The sequence below is a fragment of the Hyperoodon ampullatus genome, assembly GCF_949752795.1.
Source record: "Hyperoodon ampullatus genome assembly, chromosome: X".
Lineage (NCBI taxonomy): Eukaryota > Metazoa > Chordata > Mammalia > Artiodactyla > Ziphiidae > Hyperoodon > Hyperoodon ampullatus.
The window spans coordinates 9,727,942-9,748,479 of record NC_136913.1 but is presented as its reverse complement, the minus strand read 5'-3'; the positions used below and the strand labels follow the sequence as shown (position 1 = coordinate 9,748,479).

Below are 20,538 nucleotides of genomic sequence, written 5' to 3'. Positions count from 1 at the left end.
TCTGGGGTGGGTTCCTATAATCAAGAGGCCAGAGGGAATTAACAACAGGGCTCTCTTTTAAATTTAGATTTATTTCTGCTAAGAAATGCATTCAAGTCTTTACTTATATCTTCAGACGGGTAAGGGCTCCAATGGCAAGGAGCTTTTCTGACCAGCTGGTATCACAGAACAAGCCACAGTATCAGAGGGAGTTGAAACAATGTAGCTCTTTGGGGTTAGGTCAGGGGTCTTCAAACTAGAGCCTGGCCCCTTCCTTTCAAATCTGGCCAAGGCCATTCATTTACATATTATCTGTATAGTAAAGGATGAGTCTTGCCTGAAGAAAGGTTTGCCCCTGGCTCTTGGGAGGTAACCTCTAAGCCCTTGGAGTATCCTGCCTGATAGAGGTGTCTTTGTTCACTGAGTGGGGTGTGTGTGTGTGTGTGTGTCTTGGGCTACACTGGATAGTCTATGCTAACGATGGGATTCATGGTGGTGACCCTGGACCATGTGGTATCAGCTCACCTCTGGAGGGGCAGGGTGCTAAGGTCAGCCACACAGGTGGGCAGCTGTGTCTAAGTGGACAACCCCCAATAAAAATTCTGGACACCAAGGCTCGGGCGAGCTTCCCTGGTTGGCAGTACCCCGTGCACACATCAGTGCTGGGGGAAGTAAGCGCTGTCCGCATGACTCCTGGGGGGAAGGATGGCTGGGGGCTCTCTGCCTGTAACTGCGAGGATACCAACGTGCTGCGTTCTGTGAGGGCTTCAAGTGAATTATTAAAGCTGAGGGTGGTCTTAAGGACCTCCTGAACCCACCTGCCTCTGGCTGCTTTCATGAGCCAACAACTGAGTTGAGTAGTTGCAACAGAAAGCAAGTGGCCCACAAAGCCTAAAATATTTACTCTCCAGGCCTTTCCAGGAAAAGTTTGCCAGCCACTAAGTTAGCTGGTCAATACTTGGAGTAACGTCTCCCTATAAATTGATTTTGAGTAGCAATAAAGGAAAAGGCTTTTTCAGTCGTCACCACTTAAAATTAGCAGTCTTGTACCAAGGAAGTGAATATTCCATCCGCAATGATTTAAGGATAATTTAAATGCTCCCCCATCAATCTAATACTGTCTGCTCTATTACCTGCTAAATCACGACCTATTTCAAGCAATTCAGAACAAGCTGCTTGTGGTATCATGGCAATAAGAATGCACAGCGAGTTGGCCTTGGCGGAAATAATTCCACTCATAAGGTCTATGCTGATTAATTATTAAAAAATGAGAATTAGAGGTTGACTACTGGTAGACTTTTTTTTAATACAAAGTTGATATTCTCTTGATACATTATTGTACAGATCATCACTAGGTACCCCCTTTTTTTTTTTAACCTCAATAGAACCCTTTTTATTGTGCCATTTGAAGAAAGCCTATTTTAGGCTGATAGAACTTCTGGGAGAAATCAATTTCTGAACACACCTTTGTCCAATAAGATAGAGAATATGCACTTTTCTCCCCCAGGAAGGAAACGTGGGGGCAAAGAACCCATACGCTTTGTTATACCAGGTGAGAACTCATTAGGTATAACTCACCTGTGGCTCTGAAATAACAGGATTGCTTTGTGACTCTTCCTTTTCACCCCTCTCCTAAAAGTACACCTCATTTCTGCCTTTTGATGTACCATTTCCATGAAATTGGTTACAGCAATTGAAAGTAAATGTTATCTTTACATTATTCTATCCCTTGTTTTTTGCTGGACACCAAAGTAGCAGATACTCAATTAACATCTAACATCTTAATCATCTCCGTGGCTGACCTGGCTGAGAAATCGTGCTGGCTTTGGGCAGGGTGCCAAGCCTTCTTGGTGACAGTCACACTATTTTCATTAATTTTCAGCTGTATTAAAATGACTAGCCCTAGTATCTCATGACTGATAGCATATTATATTGTTTTGCAACACACACACACACACACACACACACACGCAGAGCAGAACCTTGTTAAATTTTTTGTTCGTGTTTGTGTTTAAGTATTTACACGCTACCTTATTTGGAAACAACCAAAAAAAATCTCAGAAATAAACAGATAGTTCTGAATGAAGGTACACCGCACAAGACTCACAGTGGGACTTCCACGCCGTACCTGGCAGTGTCCAGGTACACAGTTCAGCGGGTCCTCTTACCTTTATGGAGGTGGTGCAGTCAAAGCGAAACGATTTGGTCTGCCCATTTTCCAGATAGACTTTCAGGACGTTTGGCATAAAAAGAAGTGAATTATCCTTAACAGTTTCCTATTTAACAAAAAAAAAAAAAAAAAAAAAAGAAAGAAAGAAAGAGGAGGGGGTATAAGTCAGTTGAATTAGGATCCTGCCCTTTGTAGAAGCAGCATATATCTGCGATTTATTCTAATCACAGCATAAAAGAATAAAAAATCAAACTCCCTAAGGCCAACCAAAGTATCCCTTTGGTGATATCTGAGTTCAGCTGTTCATAGCAAAATTCTTCTCCTCTAGCTAATAACTCAGCTGAATCATCTAAAAGAACTTTTCCCGTCGGAAGATCGATCAGATAAGTTTTTTTTTTTTTAATTTAAATCAAGGTTTCCCACTAGAAAACGCAATGACAGAAATAATACCTTTGTAATTAGACCACAATGTTTGGGACCACAAGGCCAGACTTTAGCAGAGCAGCGTGTCTTAAACAGAAAGAGGACCAGCAATGATGATGTTTCACATGATGCCTGTTGGCAGGGGTCATGATGGCGAATCACAAGCATTAACAAGCTTCAAGTTTAAAGTAATTTTGTGAAATGATTTTTAACCCATTTAGAGATGTTCCTCAAACTCCAAGGGGATATATGAGGAAAGGGCTATTGTGTTAAAAGAATAAAACACTGCCTGTAACAAACAGATAACTTAAAAATAAGTCAAAAAGAGATGTTTGAAGCGCAACCAAAAGTAAACAAAAGACACACATTCCTTTGAATTTTCTCTTCAGCTGGAAGCGGGGAGAGATGAAAGGGGGAGCAGGAAGGCAAGTCGGGTGAGTCCCACGAACACGTGGTGGGTCGTGAAGTCACAGGAGTGCAGGGGAAGTCAGCAGTCATGAAAGCCTTAAGTCCCTTGTTTTACAGGTGAGGAAACTGAGAGGAGATGGCCAGAGATTTGCTAACGTCCTACAGTTGGTCCGGGCGGTTTCAGTCCCTGAGCATGTCCGCAACAGGCTCACGCCTTTCGCTTCCTGTTTCTTTCTCTGACTCCCCTCCCCTCCTCTCTACTCCTGAGGGCTTCACACACGACTTTCCTGCTGCCCAATTCGCTGAGTTAGAGTGGCTCCAAGTCCAGAAGGAAGGCCACACAACGACTCAGAAAAGCAAGAGGAGACCGGAAAGGAAGCCGGTCACAAAGGCTGAGGGGCAGACAGCTGATCGAATGTCCCTGCCATGCTCAGGCCTGTGGCGAGGCTGCGGACGCTGCAGGAGATGATCGACCCCCAGAGCTGTCCCCACACACCAGCTGCTTTTTATCCAGGGACAAAGGGAAGCTGCCACAGCAGCTCCTGGAATCATATTCTCTCTAAAGATGCATAAACTGATTGCCCAATCTCATGCTCAGAAGCTTGAGAAAAGATGAGGTAAGTTTCCCACGACCCTCTGTCTCATAGTCATTCCTCTGGGACTGGAACTAACAGCCTTAAACTGGGACAGTCTTGTTCTGAAATGAGAATTATGGTAAGTCTGCATCCAGAGTGATGGGGATTCACCGAGAGGAACAGAACAGACCGTGGTGTGAAAGGGGGCAGAGGGGATGGGGTGGGACGTGGCCATTGGGAGGACAAGGCCACAGCTAAAATGTACGTGGGGCAGCACAGCCTTAGGCCCCATCCCACAAACATCACAACAGTTTGACAGATTGGCCAGTTAAGCCCCTGGATTCCGAGTGGGGCAGACGCACGTCAGCAAGTTTGGGCCAGAAGACACCTGCCACCATGAGCATCTTGCCCAGGATATGCAGGCCTCTATCTTCCAATTCAAATCCAGGACCGCCCTCAGGGAAGAGTCTGTGGCCCTTAGCAAGTATATCATGGATGAGATTTTTATCCCTTTGAGTTTATTTAAACAACAAAACCTCGACAACAAAAGGTGGCATTTCAAAGGTCCAAAAAATATGAGCACCCTGGACGGGAGCTTGCTAAAAACTAAAAATACTAGGTTGTGTTTTTGGGGAAAAAATCAAAAATAAGCATCCTATCAATGTTTGCATCCTTCATTTTGAAGATCAATTATGTGCCTGAGTAATCATGATTCCTATCAAGACCTATTGATGGAGGTCTGGGCAGTATTTCTTCACTCCTGGTTGCATATAGGAAACTTTTCCCATTATTTTAACTTCTTTCCATTTTGATTAGTTGAAAGAACAGAGACATTTTATTTTGGATATGGAAAACCTCAGGGGAAACCCTTCTCAAAATATAGAATGGGCTGTTATATGGGAGAATGCGTAGTTGGCAGAATGGGGAGAAATAGGTGCAAGTTTCAAAGAGGCATATTCTACTCAACGTGAGGCAATGCCAAGTGATCTCAAATCAAATGAACTCCTTTGTAAAGTAGTGAAGTCTCTAACTCTGGAAGCATTCAAGGAAATACCGGACTGCTATGTATTCTGGGTTTGTAAGAAGGAATACAGCTGGCACAACCTGGCGATTTCTCAAGCCGTCTACAATCCTGAGATTCGACACCCCTGTGAAATCCAACAACCAATTCTGAACTGATCATTCCAGCGGGGTGACTGGCTCTGCTTAGTGCAAAGCCCCTACCTCAAGGCCTCTCTCTGAGTCACCAGCGGGTGTCTGTCAACTCACCGACACTTGGCCGTTGATGATGACCTCCTCGGAGAATCGCACTTTGACTGGATTGGACTTTAACCTTGCCTTTTTTGCAGCACTAATAAATGCTGATTTGGGAGACTAGAAAATAAGAAAACATTTGATCTGATTATTGGTAATGTAAGGCCAACCTTGTAAGAATTGTTTCCTATCTTTCTCCTCCCAGATATTTAACATTTTTGCTAAAAAGTGTTTGGTGCATGCCCAATTCAAGGACTAAATACAAATTATGGATGCAGCTGAAACCCTGTTATGCTCATCAAGCAATAAGTTTGATTTAGCCACCAGACCAGAACGATAGACAGCATGTTCCATGTTCCTACTGAGCACATTTCCAAGGACCTTGTAAAATGACAGTTGTGGAAGTGCATAAATCCTGCTTTCAATACGGAGCTTTGAGTACCATGCAGAAGGTGAGGTGGTAGGCAAATCTCACGTTGGGGTTATGACAAGTTGCTCATTAGTTATGTATTTTAACAAGGTGGAGAAGAGCCACTGATAGTTCCAAAACGATTGATAATCCTACTGTTATTCACATTAATGGTATATGGGCACATGAGCAGGTAAGGGTACACACACGCACACGTGCAAAAGCTCCAATGAGCCCCAAACTTGAGTTTCAGCCTCTTACTGGTAACCTGTGATCCTATGACCTTACTTAGAAGTGAAAGGTAGAGAGGAGACCTCGACTTAGAAGTGAAAGTCAACTGAAGCACTTGGCTGCACGGCAGTAATTAACCCAACCTTGTAAATCGACTATACTTCAATAAAATAAATAAGAAATAATATCAAAAAAAAAAAAAAAGGTCGACTTCATGTTCTGCCTCGTCTCATAGGCCCTCTGTACTGTCTTTCATTGGAAAGAGGGGCTGAGGGATTCAGTTGGTCTCCCTCAGAAATGGAAAGGACAATGACAAAACCTGCTTAGAGGCTGTGATCCTGGTCAACTGCCTTCATCTGAGAATCAGCCTCATTGCACAGTTTTAACAAAGCCCGAGGGGAAGGGAACTCATGTGGTAGGTGCGCTCCCTATCATGTTGCAGGCACCATCTGTTTATTTTGAAAAAGAACTGCATTCTCTATTGAACCTAATATAGAGGTAAATATTTAGCTTGAATCATACAACTGCAATTTTATAGATTAAAATGGTCAAATATTGAAAATGGCACACGGTTCAGCCTAACGTTTCTCATACTATACAGTTCTAAGAGATTGAGGCTGCTGTGTAAAGAATTCTAGTAATTGACTCTAGAATCAACACAGAGGTTCATCCTCCTGTGCATTGCATTAACCTCAAAGCACAGAAGCCAGTTAGGGTGCCCCATACTTTGAATTTCAAGTAAAATGAAAACAATAAAAGGATTCCCATCTTTGTCAAATACAAGTATACTGGAGATCATTTTAAAAACAATATGATGGAATGGATAAGTTAAATGTGGTCTAGCCGTACAATGGAATACTATTCAGCCACAAAAGGAATGAAGTCCTGATACAGGCTACAACATGGATGAACCTCGAAAACATCATGATAAGTGAAAGAAACCAGACACAAAAGGCCACACATTGTATGATTCGATTCCACTTATATGAAATGTCCAGAATAGGAAAATTCTGTCTCTATGGAATAGAGACAGAAAGCAGATTAGTGGTTGCCAGGGGCTGGGGAGGGTGGTGAGGAGAACGTGGAGTGACTGTTTAATGGGTATGGGGTTTCCTCTTGGGGTGATGAAAATGTCCTGGAACTTGATAGTGGCAATGGTTGCATACGATTCTGAATGTACTTAATGCCACAGAACTGTACATTTAAAAATGGTTAAAATGGTAGATTTACAATATGTGTATATTGTTATAATAAAACAAACATTGTTGGAAAAACACACGATAAAACATGTGGATGTGTATTCCTGGGTGGAGTTCTGCCTTAATGCTCAGAAAATCCTGTTATTTCACAAGTTCCCCTGTGTCTTAAGGGCGGCATAGATGGATGCTTTGGCCTCCAGAGTTTCAATTCTTCCACTTATGCAAGATGTTTTCAGAGAACGGCTGCCCTTTAAAAACAAAATGAAACAAAAAACCAGAAAAACTCTGAATGGCCCTCAAAAGAATAGCTTTGAACATGCTCAACGTGACTTTTAAAAGTCCTACTGCAAAGCTGAAGTCATGGGACAGGGATGTTCTCTTCAGTACCGTAATTACAGGCCAAGCTTAGTCACGATGAATGAACAAATCATACTGTAGGGAGTTCATTTGCTTTTGATATGCCATTTTTTAGCTGAAGGGAAAACATTATTCTCCCGTAATGATTTTAAGCAGGGGATATTTACGTTGGCACAATGCGTTTAGCTCAAGTGAAGCGGATGTAATAAAGCTACCCAGAACAGACACTGCTAATTAGATATTTGAATGCAGTAACATCCCACTTCCCCAGCATTGTTTGGGAATAATGTATTTCACATGTGTTCAGTGTGCCAGATACTGAGGTGTATTCCTCTATGCATCTGAATTTTTAAATGTGATATTTTACCTTATTTTTCTAAAATGTTACATAATTCCTTGCTTCAATAAAAAGTATATTTAACAGAATGTAGTTTCTATGCATCTCATTTGATGTATAATCTTAGAATGCAGTGATGTTCCTATGGAAGTACATGGGGTTATTTGCCCCTAAAGTGGTCCCATAGAGCAGAACTGGTCAAGCTGGGGATGCTTGTCTCTTCTGCCTGTAGCTATTGCATGCGCACTTCTTGGAGCCTCATTCCTGAATTTATTTCCCACGCCCTAATGACAAACCTGGTAATCTAGGAAAACCAGAAAGAAAACTAGATAGCCAAGGTAGTTAAGTAAATATTATTTTATACATACTTTGAAGTCAACAGACCTGGGATAAGAATCTAAGAATCCATACAAGTTGCATTTTTCTTGTTCTGGATTTGTGACTATTTCATATAATGGACATACATTTTAAAAATTACTTTTTGATGATAAAAACATTAGCTCTACAAGTCTGAAGGTTACTGAATTAGAATCAGTAAAGTAATGGCTTCTTCCACTGGCTGGAGTTACCTCTGGTACATGGGGTATGCAAACGAGTCATGACTGCAGTTTTGACTCAGATCTCTCTTTGTGGCTAAAAAATATACAATGTGCACCACCCAAAAACCTGATACATTAATTCCTGGCAACCTGCCGACCAATAGGTGCTGATCACAAGCACTTCATACCCTGTGGTGGAAATGACAAATAATTACTATTTCGAATAATCAAATTTTCCGGCTGTTAATTAATTTTAAGATTAAAAGGCCTCTAATCAACCCCTGCACCTCTTTCCAAATTCGCTGTTGCTAAGATGGCCACGATAGATGGCTGACATGCTCCTGATGCTCTTAGAAGTCATTAGAACTTAGTTTGAAACAAAACTACAGACATAAGATAAATTTCTCAGGGTATACGCTACCATACGCCCCAGCAATCCCATTACTGGGCATATACCCTGAGAAAACCATAATTCACAAAGAGTCATGTACCAAAATGTCCATTGAAGCTCTATTTACAATAGCCAGGACACGGAAGCAACCTAAGTGTCCATCAACAGATGAATGGATAAATAAGATGTGGCACATATATACAATGGAATATTACTCAGCCATAAAAAGAAACGAAATTGAGTTATTTGTAGTGAGGTGGATGGACCTAGAGTCTGTCATACAGAGTGAAGTAAGTCAGGAAGAGAAAAACAAATACCGTATGCTAACACATATATATAGAATCTTAAAAAAAAAAAATGGTCATGAAGAACCTAGGGGCAAGATGGGAATAGAGACGCGGACCTACTAGAGAATGGGCTTGAGGATACGGAGAGGGGGAAGGGTAAACTGGGACAAAGTGAGAAAGTGGCACGGACATATATACACTACCAAACGTAAAATAGATAGCTAGTGGGAAGCAGCCGCATAGCACGGGGAGATCAGCTGGGTGCTTTGTGACCACCTAGAGGGGTTGGATAGGGAGGGTGGGAGGGAGGGAGACGCAAGAGGGAAGAGATATGGGAACATATGCATATGTATAACTGATTCACTTTGTTATAAAGCAGAAACTAACACACCATTGTGAAGCAATTACACTCTAATAAAGATGTTAAGAAAAAAAAAAGATAAATTTCTGAAGCTGAAGTGTAAGGTCTTGAATTTGCCATCCCTGTAGCTCTAAAGGACACTTATATAGTAGGCACTGAGTACATACTTAGTGAGGACTAACTAGCCCACAGTTATCACCGGATGACTTAGTTTGGACATCCCCCAAAGCAGACCCTAAGACCAGGATTCACAAGCAGCTAGCTGATTTGGGAGATGCTCCCAGGGAGCATGGGTAGGTGAGCAGGGGAAGGGAGACAGGGAGGGTGAGGAAGCCAATGAAGCATTCATTGTTAAGTCAGGCACCACTGTGAGCAACTGGCGTTTAACCCTGCTGGGAATGTCTGGGAAACAAGGCAGGCTGTATGCCTCAGAGTTACACTGACTGAGGAGAGAGGCAGCTGGAGTATTTATCCACCAGCTCCTGTCAATCAGTGATGAAGTGGCTGCTCTTCTGAGCGTGAGAATTCCTAGTGGACTGCTCAAAGAGCACTTCTGGCCTATTCCATGAGCATGGCGCTGTGGCCAGAAATAACCCACAGGCAAAAAAATCACTGGTGCTCTCAGTTGGAAATTGGGCCGGCATGCTCAGCATGACACATGCCAAGGGGATATGTTCTGGGTTCGGACAATATTGGAGCTTCCATGAGGAGGTGTGTAGCCTCCCTCAGGTATGTGGAACAGAGTGAAAGGTAGGCAGGAAGTGAGAGGCAGGCAAGCAGGTCTCTCAATTTTTTGGCCTACAAGAAACCTGAGGGAAGGTGAATCATGGTAGCTCAGGGATGCCAGAACTGAGAGTGCCTTAGCCCAAGTCCCACTGACTTGGAGTTGTATGAGAAGAGGTTATAGAGACTCTTTAAATACTCTCTGTCTCAGGTAATGTTGGACTGGAAAGCTCTGAAAGTTCTAGACTTGGGAACTATGGAAAGGAAAGAGGGGAGCAGCTGGCCAAGAAAGATCTGGAATAAAAATGGTAACAGTATAAGGGAAGAAGATGGTGTGTCAGAAAAAAACAAATAAAATCCACGAGTAACCCAAAAATTCCTCTTATAAAATTCAATCCTGAGGAAAAGCTATTAAATACAGATGAAGATTTATACACAAAGATGTTCTCTGCAGAATTATTTATAATAGAAACACATTAGAGACAGTGGGCTTAATGATGGGTGTTGATTAAGGAAATCTTGGTTCAATGTAATGTTTTACAGCCATGTATATAATGCTTATACAGAATCCTTGATGACATGGGAAAATGCTTGATATATATATGGGAAAATGCTTGATATACTAAGTAAAATGTTTGAAATACTTGATGTATATAAAAATATATACATATTTATTATATGCAGAATAAAAGTGTACATGTAATATGATCTCAACTGCTGACAAGGCATTAGAACAAAAAGACTGGAAAGAAATAGGCCAAAATGTTTACACTGGTTGTCTCTGAGGATAAGTATTGCCAGCACATATTTTTCTGCATCTGTATTTCCTTCTGCACTTCCACAATTTTTCTCTTAAGAAATAAAGTAAAAATGGTGGAGAGAGAGTCCTCCATAATACTTAAAATAAGAAGGCAAAAACCTGTTAAGAATTATTTCTTATCAAAGAATTTTGGGAATCCTAAGACTTTTCTCCCAAGCTCCCTTGACCTGGGCCTCACTGGAGGTTGATTTCTGTGGCTGGGTCATGTTGGGGTGCCCGGGGGACACGTGGAGTATGGCAAAAAGGTGTAAACATTGGCTCTCTGTCTTGACCAGATCTTATTATGCAGAAGAAATACAACATAAAAAATTGCTGACCAGTAAGCTGCAAAGAAATTAAAATGCTGAATGCTATTATCTGTAATAAAAGTAGAATTTATAGACTTTCTTTTGGTCTGGTGGGTCCTCTGTTTCTGTATGTCAATTCTGGTTGCCAAGAGAATGTTCAGCAAGTACATAAAACCTTTAAAAAAAGCCATTTGCTTGTAGGAAAATCCAAACACAAAAATATAAGTAAAACTTCACAGTCTCTTTTCCCATGTGCACCCCTCTCTCCATTTAATGTATCTATTTAAGTAACTTTGGGGTTTCAACTCTTTTAATTCAGAGGAGGAAAAAGTCACTTTGGACTGGATCAAGAAGCGAAGACTTTAGGTGTGGGACACTGGTTCCCAAGTAGGGGTGATTTTGGTCCTCAGGGAACATTTGACAGTGTCTGGAGACATTTTGGTTGTCACCACTTGGGATAGGATGCTACCGGCATCTAGTGGTAGAGGACAGGGATGCTGCTAAACACACCTCCCAACAGAGAATTCTCCAGCCCAACAGTGCAGATGTTGAGAAACTCTGGGGTAGCATTTAGAATTTGTGCTGAGACTTGAAAGGTGAGAAGGATTTGGTGAGCCGAGGAGGTGGCGGGTGGAGTATGTGATGGGCATTTCAGGAAGGAGGGCTGGTCAAAGTTGAGAATTCATCTACTATGACTGGTCGGGAGAGAGTGACTCTGGGGAACAGAGGTGCAACCGTTGGCCATAAGAACAAGCAACACTCCTGAACGTTGACTTTCAATATAGCACAACAGCAGGAGCCAGCTGAACTCCTGGAAAATTCCAGGTTATCTGTTAAAAGGAAGTTCCATGATTCACGGATAGTAATGAGTATTCATATGAATAACAAGTCATGCAGACTCAAATGGCAAAAAAAGCAAGCAAAGCAACAAGACAAAAACCTTTAACTTAAATGCAAAACTCCTCTAAATTTACTGTTTGGGGGTAACATGCGACCCCACATTGGAAAAATAACCTGGTTTGGAGTAAAATGGTTCTGATCTTGCATTACTAATAGGTTATAAAGTAGGAAGAGAGAATTCAGGAAAGACAATGCAAGCTTGTAGTTCCGCCAGGAATTTATAGTTGGTCCATCACTTGAGTATGTTAGACATTCACATTGGCTTTACCCAAATGCATTTGTTCATTGCAAAGAAATGAAGAAGTGTGGATAGATTTGAAGTAGGTGTGAGTGACAACTGGGTTAAATGAAACAATCTAAAAACAGATGAGCTGTACTTCATATGGAAAGAATCACCAGGTCACGAGGTGGTGAAGCAGGAAGGCCCTTGGACGGGATGCCACCTGACCTTCTCCTTACACAGATGAGGAAATTGGGGTCCAGAGTAGGTGCGGGAGTCGCCTTTTATACTGCTGGGGACTAGATCTCAAGTCTTGATTCTTTTACCTCCTGCTGTCTCCTTAGATTTCAAATCCAAACGTGTGTGTGTGTGTGTAGCTGTTTCAAAGAGTTGGGACTAAAAGTAACATTCAATATTAAACTGTGCTTTTTTTTTTTTTTTTTTTTTTTTTTTGTGGTATGCGGGCCTCTCACTGTTGTGGCCTCTCCCGTTGCGGAGCACAGGCTCCGGATGCGCAGGCTCAGCAGCCATGGCTCACGGGCCCAGCCGCTCCGCGGCATATGGGATCCTCCCAGACCGGGGCACGAACCCGTATCCCCTGCATCGGCAGGCGGACTCTCAACCACTGCGCCACCAGGGAGGCCCATAAACTGTGCTTTTAATATATGTAGTAATGACCCTACGTGGCATAACTTGTGGTCTTGGTTAGTTCAATTTGTGATCTTATCACAAACTTGAATACATATTTTTTTCCTGCCTAAAATGACTAGCCCATAGCGCTTAGAAGGAAAATTCCAGGACAGGGGAGATGAAGAGTTTGGTCAGAAGATGGAGACCGGCAAATGCCAGAGCCTCTGAATTGATGTAGAAATCTCTATGGGGAGGAAAATAAAAGCATAAGTAGGTTGGAATCTCTGCCGCTCCATGTGAAGACCACACAAGATATTGACAGTAAACGTTTGGGGAAAAATCTGAAGGAATTTGCCTCGGTATTTTTTAGTTCACTGACCATGTATGAAATTCACAAGCAATGGCAAATCTATAGAAATAAATAAATAGTAAATTAGTGGCTGCTTGGGACTGAGGGTAGGAAAAGGGATTCACTGTAAATGGGAATGAGGAATCCAGTTGGGGTGATGGACGTGTTCTCAAACTGGATGGTGGTGATGGCTGTGTACCTCAGTAGACTTTATACACGGAATTGTACACTTGAAATGGGTGAATTTTACGATATGTGAATTACACCATGATAAAGTTGTTTTTAAAAGAATCATGGGAACTGAAAGCAGTACGATTTTAATCACTCCCCACCTTCCTGACAAGGCCGCTGAAATGTCCAATGTCTCCACCAAATTATTTAGATGGGGGTAAGAGAAACAACCATGCTTCAACTTCCTACAATTAGATATTCCCTTTAGACTTGTGATGCTTAAGCTGGAAACTTAAGAATCACAAGGAAATTCTTGAGTTTTGTGTCATTTCTAGATGTGAGAGGCACATGGGACTGAAAAGCTGATTTTCAAGTTATTTAGGAAACGCACCACTTTCTTTTCTGTCCAATGAAGGATCTGCTGTCATGGAGTACAAAGTACAAATAACCAAGATTTTGGAACTGTGAATGCATGTTATTTCTCTCTGCTGTTAGTCACTGGAGTGGAGTGGGAGGAGGAGACTGGAAGTGCGAGATGGTGTCTGAAAGTCTATTGTAACCCATATCTTTTTATAGATGCACTCTTACTCACAGCACACTTACAGGGTAAGGCTGAATGACAGCGAGGAGTATCGATTCTTTGCAGCTTCTGTAAGAGAGAAAACAAAATATTTATGATATGCGCAGAGCCTGGACTCTATCGGTGACAGTGCTCTTTTAAAACAAAATGTGTGATGCTGGTGAATGTTCCTTGGGCTCCCAGGGCAGAGAATCAAAGGGCTCACAAGTGGGCTTTCAGACCACAGAGAAAACTGGAATCAAATGTTCAGCCAGTGGAAACCTTCCTATTCGGTTTATATTGGGTGGTATTATCTGCGACACCAAACAGCAGAGCCCTAAAATAAAACTCGCTGAGGGAAGATTGGATTTTAAAAGCATCAACTCAGTCTCTCAAAATTGATTCTCCCCTTCCGGTTTTCCTTTAGCGCTTAAAATGTCTGTGCAATTTTCTGGAAGGGGATAGATTTTTAAAAATTCTATCAATTCACTGAATGTCAGTATCTTCTTAGCATCATGAAAGAAAAATGTCACTGTAGGTTTCTTATGTAAAAACAGTATCCCAGTAAATGTGACTTCCCATACCATGTGGCTTTCTAAGGCTGCAGTAACAATGCCTACGACCTTGGGCCGATAAACATTTCAGATGGGCGCTCATTGGGAAATATTGTTCACCCTAGGGAACACTGTGTGGCCAAAAGCAGAACAATGTAATATAATGGTTTATTTAATTTCCTCCAAGTAACCCAAACCTTTCAAATAACTCGAATCCTTGGGGAAAAATCATATTATGGGTTATAATAGTTTTTCTTCCTTCCTTCCTTTGTTCCTTTTTTATTCTGAGTAGGAGAAAGGTCACTTGCCATTTTCTTGAGGTGGAGCTGACTTTTTTCACTTTAGGAGGTAATTAATTACCTGCTTTTGTGATTTCCTACCCAAATGACTGAAGCGAAGGGGATCTGTGGCAGTGCTGTTCTCTTGGAGAAGCCACGACAAATTGCATTTCTAGCATTAAGTGCTCTTCAGCCCCTTACTATAAGCCCATTGCCTGGGGAGGACCATGTGACTTGCCCCAGCGGCGGTAGGGGTGGCCCCCGACGGAAGGACTCGGGGCAGCGAAGAAGAGAAATTAATGGAGAGGAGAAAGAGGACTACAATTCAAGAACTGGAGGAAGAATCGAATCAGAGCTGATGGCGATGGTGGGGAGGGCCTGTCTGATCCCATCAATTCTTAGCTGCCAAGGGCTGGCAGAAAGCCCCAATAATTGGAGTGGCAGACAGTGTTCCCATTAGAAGGACTAATAGAGCAACAGTGTAATCAAATGAGAATTCCCAGCGGATGGGATGAATGATCTGGCTTTGCTGGTGGCCATGGAGCCCCGTGTAGCAGTTCTGGGGAGCAATCTGGCACCCCTAGGCAAACTTCAGCATCACGAGCACTATGACCCGGCCATTCCACTCTGGTTTACATCACAAAGAAATTCTGCCACTAGCCTTTGAGGGAATGCAGATGAGGATATTCCCTGCTGTGGAATGCATGGAAGTGGAGCACTGGAGGCAAGGTGGGTGTCCAGCTCTAGGAGGGTGGGCGTGTGAATGTATGGATGGAGTGTCGTGGAATGATGCGGCAGGAGGAATCAGCGTGGCAGCCGTGGTGTGGGCCTGTTTGTCCTGCCTGGCCTGCTCTACCCAAGTCTGCCCCCAGAGCCCTCAGCAGCAGGCAATGGGCCCAGAACTCATCGTCAGGGCACAGCTGATTGGACCCGAGTGTTGGAATGAGGCCATCAAATGTCCTCTCTCCAGAATCAGAACTAAGAGACACAGACAGCGAGTTGGGAGCCGAGTCACATTTGTGACTGAATAAGAATGAGTAAAGGTTACAGATGCCAGGGGTCCCCTGAGCAGGCCTGGTTCCCACCATTCCTGAGGGCTGGCTGCTCACCATTTTACATCAGTAAAACAGCTAATGTACAATATCTCAGTTCTGGGAATGGGCTTTTACCTCTCTTTCCTCTCATCTACAAGTACTTAATTATTACTTGCCAGACAAGAATTAAAGCCATAATGCTTTGGGTCCCTTAGGATTCCAATCCTAGAGGGGAAAAAAGATAGAAGCTACATGTATTCATATGTTACAGGGTGCTACGATGACTGAGGCAGATTCAGCTGAGGCCTCATGCCAATCATTCCTACATGCCAAAACAGGGTGCTGCACACTTTCAAAGGAGGTATTAAAAACCACAGTTTGGGACTCTTATTCATCTTGGGGTCTTAATCATGACTTAATTGTAAAAAGTGGTAACAGGGAGAGGCCTGTGGAAGCAGCACATGCCCAAAGAGCAGAGGTTATATTTGCAAAATTATTACCCTTCCACTGAGACAGGCCTTAAGTGTGCAATTCCCGTGGACGATATCTGGAAGACACGGTAGAAATGGTGCCCTGGGGTCATTTAACAAAGGCATTGCTCAACTGAGCTTCTTCCAGGGGCAGGAGGGCCTTAGTAGAAAGATGTAGAAGCTAAGGAGTGCTGGACATAGCCAGCCGTTGGGTACCATCTAACTCAAGGGAACTGCAGTTGGAACAACTCAACAGAGAAGTCTTCCAGAAATCTACAAATGTGTCCACAAGTCAACCTACACGATCTTCCATGGACAGAGGAAACCAATGTTGGATTACCTTGGTGCCAATCAAGTGAGAACTTTCCTGCTTTTTACCTCACTGTCCTGGCCTCATTTCAATGTGGAAGGAGCCAAAGCTAGAGAAGAATGTTAGCGAATGCCCCTTAACCCAGTGCAGGCTTCCCAGGCTGGAAATAGGGGCAAGGGAGAAGTTCTGTGGAATTGGCAGTTTTGACTATTACATGACAATTGAACATTTTAATTACAGATTACAGGTTGTTGTGATTACAAGTGTCCAAGTGACTGCAGAAAATTTCTGAACCTGCTCAATACATTTGCAGACCTGCCTGAGATTTTAATGAAGACCTGGCCCTGGAGAGCTCTTCTGAACGGGCAATGGGGGAAAAGAACCGTTGCTTTATGATTCCATCCTCTGAGACCTACTTGCTACACTTATCCCCAATTTCTCTTTACTTAAACTGACTTGAATAGATCACATTATTTGAGTCCAAACGATCCTTGACTAAGACAGTCTGTTCTTAGAACCTGAAGAAGAAACAGTAAAAAAGTAAATGCAAGAATGAGGGGTATGAGGTGGTAGGATGGATGTGCCCACAAGGCTGTGGAAAAAATGCTCATTTTCCCTACAGCAATGCTCAATGGCACTGTATTTATTTGTTCATTTCTGGAAAAAGAAGAAAATATTCACAGCTCCAGTGCAGTCTGTTAGGAGCAGACAAGCTCTGGAGGAGGACTCATTATTCATCTTAGATGCTAACAAAATAAGCATAGACTGCATTAGCTTCCTACTGTTGCTGTAACAAATTACCACAACTTAGTGGCTTAAAACAGCACAGATTTGTTATCTTACAAGTGTGGTGGTCAAAAGTCTGAAACGGGCCTCTCTAGGCTAAAATCAAGGTGTCAATAGGGCTGCATTCATTCTGGAACCCTTTCCAGATTCTGAAGACTTCCTGCATTCCTTGGTTCATGGCCCTTTCCTCCATCTTCAAAACCCAGGCAAAGTAGCATCTTCAAATTTCTCCCTGACTCTCCTGCCTTCCTCTTTCACCTATGTGGGCCCTTGTGATTACACTGGGTCCACCTGGATAATCCAGGAAAATTGCTCCATCCTTAACTGAATCACACCTGCAAAGTTACAGGCTCTGGGGATTAGGATGTGGATGTCTTTAGGGGATCATTACTCTGTCCTATCACAGAAGCTAGCTTCTTTAGTTATTTGGTGCTGCATAACAAATTACCATAAACTTAGCAGCTTAAAACAACACACATTTATTATCCCACACTTTCTATGAAGCAGACAGATGAGTATGATTAACTTGGTCATCTTTCTCAAGTTCTCTGATGAGACCACAATCAAGTGTTGCCCAGGGCTGAGGTCTCATCTGAAAGCTCAGCTGGGAAGGATCCATTTCCTGTGGTTTTTGGCAGGATTAAATTCCTTTTGGGATTGTTGGACCAACGGCCTCAGTTCTTTGCTGGCAGTTGGCTAGAGGTCACCCTCAGTTCCTTGCCACATGTGCCCCCTCAACATGGCAACTTGCTTCAAAAACCAATCAAGGGAGAGGGACTCCTTTGGCAAGATGGAAGGTATAATCTTAGGTAACACAATCATAATCATGCAAGTGATATTCCATCACCTTTGCCATATTCTGTTGGTTAGAAGCAAGTCACAGGTCCCACCCATATTAAAAGAGAAGGAAACACACAAAGTTATGAACAGCAGGAGGCAGGGATCATCCATGGGGCCATCTTAGATTCTGTCTGCCACACCAACAAAGATTCACAGCCAATTAACCTACAAGTATCTCAAAAGTAGTGTCCACCCATGACTTCACCTTACACAGAATTTTTTTCTGTCAAGAATGTCAGGAAGAAGCATTGATCAGTATACCTTGTTAATTTGAAAATGGGAACCATTTTTCAAAATACGTCTATTATATTTACAGCATTTAAATTCTTTGTGTCTATAGTAATTCCCTGTAACTTGCCTGAAACATAACCTATATTGATTTTAATTTTACCACTTAAGGAGTAAATGAAGTTATCTGAATTGAAATAAAACATTCCAATATGTTATTTAACATTAGGACTGGGGATATGTTTTTCTTCCGTTTTCTCTCGCCTATAATTATTTAATTATAACCTGCCAGACGAGAACAATGAACTCCATAATGTTTTGGATTCCTTAGAATTCCTAACCCTAAGATCCTAGGAGGAAAAAAAGAAGACTTAAGCAATTTAAAAATAGCCTCAACAGGAAGATTAGAATTCAGAATGAAAGATGGCACATTCAAGTAATCAGATAACTTCTTTTTATGAAGGCTGAAAACAGCTAGGGACTTGAAAAAAAATCCACTTGGAAGCACATTTAGAAGTATTATTTCATAATAAATGCCAAGTGAATTTTCTACTTTTAAAGAGTAATTTCAAATTAGAGTGCCAATATTTTTTAAATGGTTGAATTTGAGAAAAACATCATTTTAATCCCTGTATCACAGTGCTGACCTGAAGAGGAAGATACAGTCTAACCTACCCTAAACCACTCCTATCAAATTTGCCTTTAATTCCTCTCTCTTCATTCCTTTAACAGAAGTCTTTTATTTTTTGATGGTAAGTCCCTTGAAACATGTTTGGGACACCCAGCATCAGGGCTTGCAGGGCATTCTTCGGCATCACATCCCATTTTAAAATTTCATTGGATGGGATTCTGTTGTAGCAAATGAATAACCTTAGATTCTAACGAGGCTTTCAGTATTAAAATCCCTTTAAACAATGAAGCTAAAGTCGGTGTTTGCTTTCTCTTAGAGCAGGATAGCTTGGCACATTTCTTTCTTTTTTTTTTTTTTTGCGGTACACGGGCCTCTCACTGTTGTGGCCTCTCCCGTTGCGGAGCACAGGCTCCGGACGCGCAGGCTCAGCGGCCAGCGCTCACGGGCCTAGCCGCTCCGCGGCATGTGGGATCTTCCCGGACCGGGGCACGAACCCGTGTCCCCTGCATCGGCAGGCGGACTCTCAACCACTGCACCACCAGGGAAGCCCGGCACTTTTCTTAAACTGCCTTTCCCACTTCAGATTTACATGATTTTTTTTTTTTTTTTTAAATAAATTTATTTATTTATTTTTAGCTGTGTTGGGTCTTCATTGCTGCATGCGGGCTTTCTCTAGTTGCGGCTAGCGGGGGCTACTCCTCGTTGCGGTGTGCGGGCTTCTCACTGCGGTGGCTTCTCTTGTTGAGGAGCACGGGCTCCAGTAGTTGTGGCACACGGGCTCAGTACTTGTGGCACGCGGGCTCTAGAGCACAGGCTCAGTACTTGTGGCACACAGGCCAAGCCGCTCCGCGGCACGTGGGATCTTCCCGGATGAGGGCTCGAACCCGTGTCTCCTGCACTGGCAGGCAGATTCTTAACCACTGCGCCACCAGGGAAGCCCTTTACATGATCTTAATATTGCAATACATAATCACATTGGCATGCGCTATTGTATACTTCCCTTCTAGACCGACTAAACAGATTCCCTTGACTAACTCAGAGATCAATATGAATTTACGCTGTGAAGAGCAATGAGATTTCCCTAGAGACTGGGAAAACAGAACAAAATGAAGCATAAGCAAAAAAATGCTAAAATAAAAAGAATATATTTTATGTCAAAATTCAAGAGTCTTGCTTTAAAAAAAGTCCAAACAAGTTAACGAAACGATTTTAAACTTCACAAGTAGAAGGAATCAGTTCATGAAGGCTGAAAGGTTAGGCTTTTAAAAGGCAAAATAAAGAGGTAATTTAGGGCGATATATGAAAGAATTTTGTGAACTGTAAAATGACATCCTAACATAACTCGAAAGACTGATGTGTGTGTGGTATTTTTCTTTGGAAAGAAAAGTGGTAAGGCACAGTGAAAGGGTGTTTGAACTCCCACTTCTAAGGCCAATGCGTGCACACGTAAGGGTCTTCCTTCTACCTGAACTTCAGAGTTCTTCAACGAGATTGGAAGAATATTCTTTTCTGCAAGCTAGTGCACTTCAGCCCTTAAACTCTCTGCTGGCGGACAGCCACTGTTTATGTAAATAAGAACAGACTAACAGCATTTCTCCAATGACTCTCTGCTCAGAAGAACCTGTCTTCAATCGTAAGGTATTATGAAGCCATTGGGACACCTTCTATTTTCTCTTCCTACCTGAACCTGGAGATGTGAAAAGAACACAGAGATTTCTGGTGCCTAGCCACAATATAAAGTCAGCCTAGCCAACTGCTGGCAAAGCTGGAGGAAAGAATGTTGCCCCTCCTTTTTAGAAAAGTCACCACAGGACTACTTGAAATGGAG

General features: G+C 42.4%; 1 protein-coding gene across 3 annotated transcripts in view; it reads right to left on the bottom strand.

Moving 5' to 3' along the window:
• FRMPD4 (FERM and PDZ domain containing 4) overlaps positions 1-20,538 on the bottom strand; it is a gene marked incomplete at both ends in the record, with an annotated part of 744,491 nt that overhangs the window by 33,150 nt on the left and 690,803 nt on the right. For 2 of the 3 annotated variants that reach the window (XM_079727897.1, XM_079727899.1), the window contains 3 exons: positions 2,148-2,255; positions 4,825-4,929; positions 13,624-13,669. In XM_079727897.1, the coding sequence (XP_079584023.1) occupies positions 2,148-2,255; positions 4,825-4,929; positions 13,624-13,669 (259 nt within the window). Of the gene's footprint in view, positions 1-2,147; positions 2,256-4,824; positions 4,930-13,617; positions 13,670-20,538 lie in introns of all 3 variants that reach the window. The other variant, XM_079727898.1, reaches the window with a different exon arrangement.